Source organism: Tauraco erythrolophus, chromosome 3, assembly GCF_009769465.1.
Source record: "Tauraco erythrolophus isolate bTauEry1 chromosome 3, bTauEry1.pri, whole genome shotgun sequence".
NCBI classification, from domain to species: domain Eukaryota; kingdom Metazoa; phylum Chordata; class Aves; order Musophagiformes; family Musophagidae; genus Tauraco; species Tauraco erythrolophus.
This window is the reverse complement of record NC_141467.1, coordinates 81,969,023-81,978,244: the sequence shown is the minus strand read 5'-3', so window position 1 is coordinate 81,978,244 and position 9,222 is coordinate 81,969,023. Positions and strand designations below refer to the sequence as shown.

The following is a 9,222-nucleotide window of genomic DNA, read 5'->3' as shown; positions in this document are numbered from 1 at the left end:
GCCCGGCGGTCGGGGGCAGCCCCACAGCGTGCCTTCGCTGCCGCGACCCGAGGCCGGGGACAAGGGCAAAGCCGCAGCCCCAGTAGCCGCCCAGGGTCTCCTCACAGCGGGGCGTGGACAGCATGAGGCGCCATCAGCGCGAGGCCGGCACCTCCCGCCAGAGCGCGAGCCGAGCCCCGCCCCACCCCCCGCCGAGGTCAGCGCGGCCGTGGCGCCCCCACGCCTTATGTAACGGGCGCGAGCCGCCATTGGCCGGCGAGGCTGGGTCGCGCGCCGGCAGGGCCGGGCAGCGCGGGTGCCGGGGCGGGACTGCGCATGCGCAGTGCTGGCGCCCCATCCTCCTCCTCCTCCTCTTCCTCCTCTCGGGCAGGCGGCGGCGGCGGCGGCTGCTGCGGGGCCGCGCGGAGCCTTCTCCACCCGCTCGCCAGGGCCGCCCAGGCCGGACTCCGAGGCCGGGTGAGCGGTGAGCCGGCCTCGCCGGCTGCGGGCGGGCGGGCGGGCGGGCGGGGGTGGCGGCGGTGCGTGTAGGGGAGCGGGCCCGACCGCGGCGCGCGGAGCGGGGCGGGCCCGCCCCGGGGGGAAGGGGGCGGCTCGGCAGCGAGGCGCGCTCTGCTCCCGGGCTGCCGCGGGCCGCCTCCCGCGGCGGGGGCTCCGTACTGGGGCCCGTTTCCTTCCTCGGCCCCTTCCCGCCGGGCACGTGGTGGGGCTGGCCGGGCTGCGGCCGCCCCCCGCCCCGCGAGGCCCTGCCGGGGGCTGCGGCCTCCCTCGGCCCCTTCGCGCCTCCGGCTGGGCCCGGTCCGGGGCTTACCTCACAGTGGTGCCGGGCGAAGGCCGGGCTTGCTGCCCCTTCGGCCCGAGCCCCTCGCTGCCGGGCTGGGAAGCCAGGGTGCCTCGGGCTGCTGTTTGTTTCTGGAGGTGACAGCGGAAGCAGCTGTCGGTGTCCAGTTTTAGGACTCGAAACTCTGCTCAGGTTCTAGTTACTTACAAGGAAGCGACCCTGTGCGAGGCATTAACGCACCGCAGGCTTCAGCCTCGCTGCCCTGTAGTGCCCGTGCCGTTCCCGTTATGGTTTTGCAGCAAATTTTTCTGTGGTGTTGGGCTTCTTATGTGCTCACGCGTTTTTATTTCCAAACAGCAAGCCTGTTTGCTGGGCTCTCCGAGGGTGTGCCTGGTAGGAAGACAACGCTTATCTGTGTTGTGCAATTGAAATGCAGATTCAGCCTTGTAGATGAACTCGTCGTTCTTTTAAACGAATTTTGGGATTTTTTTGGTCGCTTTCTTAGTATACTGATAGTCCGAATAATCTCAGTTTTCCAGTAATCGAGTATTCGCTTTGTGTGTTTCAGCTGTATTAGTGTAATTTGCAGTATCTGAACTCTTGGATTTTTACTCTCAGGCATCATATGGAGGTTGATATTTTTAAGCAGGTGTTTTTGTTCACGTTTTCTTGTTTGTCTTAACTGAAACCAGTAGTTGCCAAATACGTACAAGCTCAGTGTTTTTGGTTGTTGCAATGTACTGCTTAACAAGCTCTTATCAAGGGACCGAAATACAAAGTAATACACAAACACTTTTTGAAAAATAATTATTTTATTGCATCTGAGTATTTTCTATCAGGAACCGCTGACTTCTGGAGGATTACTGTAGTGCTAGTAAAATAGAACCGAAATAAAACCTACAGTTCCTTCCAGTGTATGCAAAGCTATTGGCAATATCTTCTTTCTTTCTTTGTTTTGTTTTTTTTTGTGGTTTTTTTTTGTTGTTGTTGTTTTTGTTTTGTTTTGTTTTTTTAAATAGGAAAATAGAAATTTAGTGTTCTCCTTGAGCCATGCTGTACGTAAACAGTGTGAGGCCCTGACTGAGATGTTTCAGAGTAACTTGCAGCATACAGTGAAAAATAGGCTGGTATTTTTAGTCTTTCTAACGTTCAGTGCTGTATCTTATGGAGACTGTTGAATGCCACATGTACTTCTGTATGCTTGTTAATAGAATTTGTGTTTTCTTGTGTTCAGTTTTGTTAGTCATACGGACTTCTAAATTCTCCGTTTGAGAAACTGATGGGGAAAGAAGAGGGAACGCTGAAGATGTAGTGTAATACTTCTGCAAAGTTTTGGTGGTGTTAAATACCATGAGGGAACTAGACTGTGGCATGAGCAGTGCCTTACAATCCGCGAGAGCTGTTTGGGGTCTCGGGACCGTCTTTTTGCTCACTGTTGAGCACCGTGATTGCTACATGTCCAGAAATTCTTGCAGTACTATTAAATTTCCAGATGTAGTTGATGTGTCATAGAAACTTCATTTTCATGATGGTTTTAAGGGCTTTTCGTGCATATTTACTGGAGGTCAGTCTTTGTTTGGATAGGCCGTTCTCACTCTTGCAGTGGAAGGCTGTCTGTCCTTGTGGGAAAGACTGCATGACGGGCTGCTTGTAGCCACACAGTGTGTCTCGTGAGTTCCAGACTTACAGCGAATGCTCACAGTGCGTTGAGGGGCAGAGACCAACCAGCCGACCTCCTGAAAACATTAGCCTTTACTAGCTGTCCTGTGCTTGCATAGTAAGTCTTGTGCCTCAGTGAGAGCTGCACAACTGGATTGTGCGTGGGCCACCAGGGAGTGTGAGAAAGAACAGCGGAGAGTGGGCTGCTGGCTTATATAACCATGCGCTGAAGCCTGTGCTGTCCGTGTGCCCAAATCCTGCCTGGTGTCTGATCTGGGGGTGGGGTGCAAGCTGAATTGGGTGGCCCAGTGGGCTGCATGCAGGTGAAGTGTTGCTGTTGTAAAATACGCTGATTTGCTGCTCCCTGAAATGTGATTTTTTTTTTTTGTCTATCATGTCTTTTTGTGGTGGACCTTCTAATGGTATATGGCAATAGTGTTTGCTTCCTTTATGCTGCTGTGTTATGTAGAGTAAAGGCTTCTGATGGGGGCAATTTGACTTCTTTTCAAGATGTAGGTATGCATGTGAAGTCAGCTGAAAATTAAAAAGAATGGTCATCTGTAAAAGTAGCCTTGAATAATGAAGGATAACCGATTGTTCTTGGCGTTCGCAAGTCCAAAGCAGCTCACAAGCACATACACCAGAAGACAGTAGTACAGCTTGGCTAATACTGTGATTTGCCTTTCTTGAAACCTGTTTCAGGTTCTGGATATAAAGGTTGAGTCTTGTGCTTTAAGAGAAAAGGAAAAACAAACAGAAAAAAACAACCTAAATTTTACTGTGCTGTGGAAATAGAGAATAAGTTTCTATTAACTGTGAAGGAAACTTTAATTATTCTGACTATTGAAAACACTTTTCAAAAGTAGACCTTTAAGCTTTGTAGAGAAAGAAACCTTAGAATTGCCTAATAATTCTGGTGCATATTTTAAGAACGGTACTAAAACCAGGGAGTCTTTACATAATAAAGAGCTTGAACAGATGTCTGTTGTATATGAGTTATGGGAGTTGTAGGCCTTATGGACAGAGCGCATGACTGCTTTACGCTCATGGTTACGGCTTCTGAGTCAGCTAGCAGCAGTAGTTTCTCACATTTGTAGACTAAATGTCTTCTTTTTATTTGTAGATATGGCTCGTGGACAGCAGAAGATTCAATCCCAGCAGAAAAATGCCAAAAAGCAAGCTGAGCAAAAAAAGAAACAAGGACATGATCAGAAGGCTGCAGCCAAGGCTGCCTTGATATATACCTGCACTGTCTGTAGGGTAAGAGGAACTGACAATGAAATGTTATTCTAGGCAAGTCTGCCTTCCAGCCTAGAGCAGGATTTTTAGATTACATAGTGGAAACTAAAATATTTCTTAAATGGCTGTCTAGCTTGTTGCCATAAGCATTTGCATCTGTTATGTGACTTGCTTACAGATTACTCAGCTGTACTGATAACTGAGATATGAGAAAATTTGAGAGGTCATGTTCAGCTCTGGTTTGGGTAGTTATCTTGCCTTTTGGATTGCAGGGGTCAGCATGTGCTGTTAGTATTATGTACAAAATGTAAGAAGTGTGAGATCACTTGCTGTTTAATCTGCAAATAGAAACACGTTTTCTTTGTGATGGAATTGGCCCATCTTAGAATCACTGGTTACTGATGTTAATGTAGAGTGGAAAAGTGGTGGTGCCAAAAGCTTTAGTGTAAATTTGATACACAGTAACTTCTACTAGAATAAATTACTTGACAAGAGAACAGAAATGTGAGCGCTAATCAGATTATACTTTCCTTCTGGCTGATTTTCCTGAATGTGTTCTTTTTGGAGTTGAAGGATGAACTTGCCATTTTCACTTAAATGGTCAGTCCCAGAATAGATTTGTCACTTTGAATGTCTTAAATAAGATTTCAAATTAAGGGTTGCTTACTTAAGTACTTGCAACCAGCTCCTCTTCTTGTGAAATCAGGCTGTAGCAGCAATCACTTTAGGCATTTGATGCCTGCAACTGGTAGTAGTGATGGTCTGAGATAGCTTGTGCCAAGAATCAGTCTGTGCCATGTAACTCTTTGGTCTGTTGATAAACAAAAGAAATAGCTTTCATGAGGATTTGATTCTGTAAAGGATAAACATTTATCTTTTAGGTAAAAAAAAAAAACAACAAAACACCAAAAAAAGAAAATGGTAAGGAGGTAGGTTTTGCACCAAAACAGCGTGTGAAGTGTAAGATCTGCAGGGAGATTTCTAGCAAAAATAATACCGTTGATGAACATGCCAAAACAGTATGATACTAGTTCTTAAAAGCACCTTTCAAAAAATCTGATGTTAAATATTCTCTCTTAATTTGCAGCTAAATTAATAGTGCTTCTGTCACTAGAGCAGTGTCATTGAGGAGACAATTTGCTTCAGGAAAAAGAAAATAAAACATGGGGGAAACGGGTTTTGTAGTATCATTTAACTCTTGTACTGTGCATAAAGTTAAATGTCTCTCTTTAATCAGACACAAATGCCGGATCCCAAGACCTTCAAACAGCACTTTGAAAGCAAGCATCCTAAGACTCCACTTCCTCCAGAATTGGCTGATGTTCAGGCGTAAAGTTGTCTGCAGGTCATTACCTTAATTTTTAAATGATTGTCTGACGTATATTATAGATCAGTTTTTTACTACCACCAACAGAGACTTAAAACTTGCTTCATTTCTTTTAATATGAAAATTAACTCTAAAAGTTATACCCCTGAACTGTTACACAGGAGAAGCAAGGTAATACATAGGTGAAATAGCTGTGGTATTTCACTGTGCATGGAGGTTGTTCTAAAAGGAATTAATGTTATTTCAAATCTCATCCGTAGAGTTGTAGGAATACTTTCTTACTTAGTTCTTGCATTGAAATGTTAGTTTTTCTTTGAACAAAATACATACAGTAAATGCAATCTGTCTGTTGCTAGAAAACATGTAATGGAAATAGTTATTTAGTATATTTCCAACAATTGAGCCTTTTTGTTCGTGAAGCTGTGCAAATTAATGCAGTTTTTTCTGCATTCAAATATAAAAATTATCCTCTGCCTTAACTGTAGAAGAGATTTCCCAGTGTCCAGTTGTTAGTCTGTATCTGAAAGTGGTTATAATAGGAGACTGAAATGAGATAAAAAGCAGTATTATGGAATTTCGTTCACGTAAAGGTAAGCAGCATTGTGTAAGAGTTCAGCTTAACTGAGTTATTCTTGTTTTTTATAGGTGAAATCATGGCACCTATTGACTCTTCTACTGTCAGACCTTACATAACAAACCTGCAGCTGCTTTTCTAAAACTGTTGATCAGCAAAAATGAAGGGGCTACAGAAACATTCATATTTTTAAGCTGTTCCCTCTCGGGCTTCATGCAAAGACAATTCTGTGTAAATGTACAGTTGTGCCCTATTTGGAAATCCTGAAAAATCAGTCCATACTTGTTATAAAAAATTTTTTACAATTGTAATTATATTGATGTTCATATTGTGTAAAATAACTCATTTAATAAAGTAGTACTTTGATTTTACAATATCACAGATTAAATCCTTGTAGAAGTTCTGTTTCAACTTTCTGCATTATCTGCCTTATAAAATAATAAGAAAGACAAAGTGGAATTTTCCCCATCCTGCCAAAACATGAGCAGTGTCATTCCACTGAAAGTAATGTACATTACAGTAAATTAATCTTAAGTGAAGAGGGAAGCCGCTCAGATTTGTTGTTCAGTGCGCTGCTGCCTGCTTGAGCCCACGCACTAGCGGTCAAGTTGTTGGCTCAAGGCGCAGCAGACTCCCTAGAAGCTGCGTGAGAATTGTGTGAGACTTCCTTCTACGTGTTTGTCCTGTGTACTGGAGTCTGGTGCTGCAAGCCGTTTCGAATGAGATTCCTTTATTGTGAGGGATCATGTTCCTTGAAACCATGCACTGGAGAGACTCTTGCTATGCTCGTTATCCTTTGTATTTGGTAGGTGGCTGAGGAAGCTGATAGACGACAGGATTGAATGCTTCTGGGTATGCTGGCTTGAAAATTGTTTGCAAATATTAGGTTAAAGCAACTCTGCTCTTATTTGAAACACTGATTTGAAAAGATTTTTAATGATATTTTGAGCAGTCAACCACACATGTTCCCCCTCGAATGTGTCTGGTTATTTCAGTAGCAACTCTTCAAGAGCTATGTAAAATAGCCAGCCATTTAATAACCTTTCTTCACAACCAGCTTAAAATAAGCCTGTTGGAAAAGAGCCAAAGTAACTAAAAATAATATGGCTACTTTAAGAAATCGGATGTGATTAAAGTTGCATTGACAAGAAAAAGCTGGATAATAACTCTCTGGCCAAGAATATTTGAGCAGCTAAACATAATTACCCTAAAAGTGTTCTGGGCTCAGTTTTAATCCCAGATGTACAGCACAGAAGTAGTGGAGAAACATCTGAATTGTGCTAGAAGGTCTGCTTATCCAAAATCCCACCTTTGGCATTTGGAGGGGGCTTATTGAAGAGCTTTAGTTTTGACCTTGCAGTAAGAAGCAATACTAGAATTGCTGTGATTTACTGAGGTTACAATGGATATAAAAATTCTGACAGTCCAAGTAACCCTTGCTACGCAGCGGGACTGTACATCTGACCTTCAAATGGCTTCCTAAAAATCTAGGACCATAGTCTCAAAGACTCATTCACTTAAAAGAATGCACTTGGTATTTTATTATATAAAGTCAAAGCCTTTGTCTGTGTCCACTCATTTGCTCTTTATTGAACTACTTCTGTGAGACTAGCTTCCTGTCCTCTTTGCTGTGACAGTACCTCTGTAAATACTTATTTTGGCATAAAGTTTCTCTGTATTATAGCCACTCCAGGATAACCTGTATACCACTTAACTTTATAGATAATGATGTTCTCCTCTGAGAGTAATCCACTACGGCACTTGTACACCTGACATCAGAATGTAACGCTTCATTTATTTTTCTTTAATGTTATAAATACGTATATCCTGACAAACTGGCTCCCACAAGGCAAGAAATCTGTTCTCGACCTTTGTGCTGTATGGGGGAGAGGTACTTAAATGTTCTGACACTGTAGTTTGTCTAAAAAATACGCTGAGTGCAAATGGATAAAGATGTTTCTGGCACCGATTGGTAATCTGGTTTTACTTTGGAAAATGTTCTGGGATGTATCCCTATAGCTTGGACCTGAGGTGAAGTATCTGTTCTATTCCTTCAATTCAGATTGTGTAGCATTAAATAAAAAGACTTTGTTTCATAAACAGTCTCTCTTAATGAGCACTGAAGAACTGGAAAGCTGCATCACTAGTGGCATGGTTAACTTCTGTTAGAATTGTATTTTCAAAACTTTATGATGCTGGAGTTGAAAATACCCTATGAAATGATGGGGGGTTTTATGTGTTAGAAGGCAAGGGAGATCCTTAGTTCAGTAAGATTCCTTGCTGCAGTAGCTGCAATCTGAATTACAGAAATAAATGAAAGCTGTGACTGAATTGTTGTAAAGGCTTTGTAAGTATAGGAGGAATGCTGTACTAAATGTGGGGATCATCCTCCTCATTTAGAGTATCTGCAATGCTCCTTGTGCCTAAAAGGTCAGAGGAAGGACTAGGAGTTCTCCATCGTCTTTTCCTGATCTGAAGGACGGCACTCTGATACCTGGCTAAAGACACAGTTGTGCATTGTAAAGTGTCTGATTAAAGAGAATTAAAAAACTAAAATGTAAAATGTCATATTTCCTGCCTGCTTTTAAAAACAAGTATTACTGCACTTAAAAAATTAATTTCCTGGCTGTGGACAGGCCTGGAACTTGAAGCTAACTTCGCAAGAAAGAAAATGAGGCATGGAACGTTTCCCACGTTCCCTTGAGAAGGATTCACCTTTGCACAGGGACAGCATTTAGGCAAAGGGTTCTTGCATTGTCAGTGTGGGCATCAGCTGTCATGTATACTTTGTGGAGCAGCTGTAGAGAGTGATTTTGGATTTTTCAGAAGCCTGCATCTCTTCAGGGATCTCTTTAAAAAGCATCTGAAATAGCAATTTAAGCAGGGCTTAAAATGTTTTGAAAAGTCTGACTTTAGATCCCAGAGTAAAAGTTAGCATGTGTGATGATGAGGAGGTGGCCATCTTTGACTACTGAGTAATCAAGAACAGTTTTGCAATTTGTGTTACTCAGACTGACCTAGGCTGGTTTCTGTACCTCTGCTGTACCCATCTCTAAGGGTTTCTGGTTTCTTGCGATCAAAAAGCTGTGTGAAAAATCGAAATAGAAGTTGAAGACAGTTACTATGTAGCCTTAAGAAAGTAGCTGGCTTTGTGCAGTTCTCTTGAAACGTCCCTGGAGACTATCCCTTTTGGTTATTTGCTGTTGAGCTGAAACCACTTCAGCTCAAGTAAAGCTAATGACCACGGGCTGTTTGCAAACCACATAGTAATGAAAGAATTTGTAGCATTTCTGTAAATATATTGAACTGTTTTCCTGTCTTGATAAGAAGAGCTAATAGATGGAATTTCTTTTGTCGTAACTACTGATAGGCTTGAGGTCTGTTTTGTTTCCCATTTTCTCAGAAACAAGTTGAGGAGTATTTGGCTTTAATAAAAACGTGGTCTTTCCAGCTTGGTCAGTCCGGCAGAATCCATTAACAAAGTAAAGGTCAGCTCGTATTTCTGTCTACTGAGGCCCGTTCTGCTTTGTGTAATTTTGGGGCATTACCAATTTAGAACCTTAGAGGTTTTGCAGTGGACTTTGAATTCAGCCCCAAAACTCAGCTTTGGACTGATGTTCAGTATGTAATTTTCCATATTCTGTA

The 9,222-nt window shown here is 43.0% G+C and overlaps 1 protein-coding gene across 2 annotated transcripts; it reads left to right on the top strand.

Annotated features, from left to right (window-relative positions):
* Window positions 1-421: 421 nt before the first annotated feature.
* Window positions 422-6,017, top strand: ZNF706 (zinc finger protein 706). 2 transcript variants are annotated; one of them, XM_086609497.1, is made up of 4 exons: window positions 422-456; window positions 3,561-3,697; window positions 4,914-5,021; window positions 5,649-6,017. In XM_086609497.1, exons 2-3 carry the CDS (start codon window positions 3,563-3,565, stop codon window positions 5,007-5,009), a joined length of 231 nt encoding a protein of 76 aa, XP_086465623.1. In that variant the 5' UTR covers window positions 422-456; window positions 3,561-3,562; the 3' UTR covers window positions 5,010-5,021; window positions 5,649-6,017. The 2 variants fall into 2 exon arrangements, with proteins under 2 accessions (XP_086465623.1, XP_086465624.1); XM_086609498.1 differs by lacking the exon at window positions 422-456 and adding an exon at window positions 2,470-2,555.
* The last annotated feature ends 3,205 nt before the right edge of the window (window positions 6,018-9,222 follow it).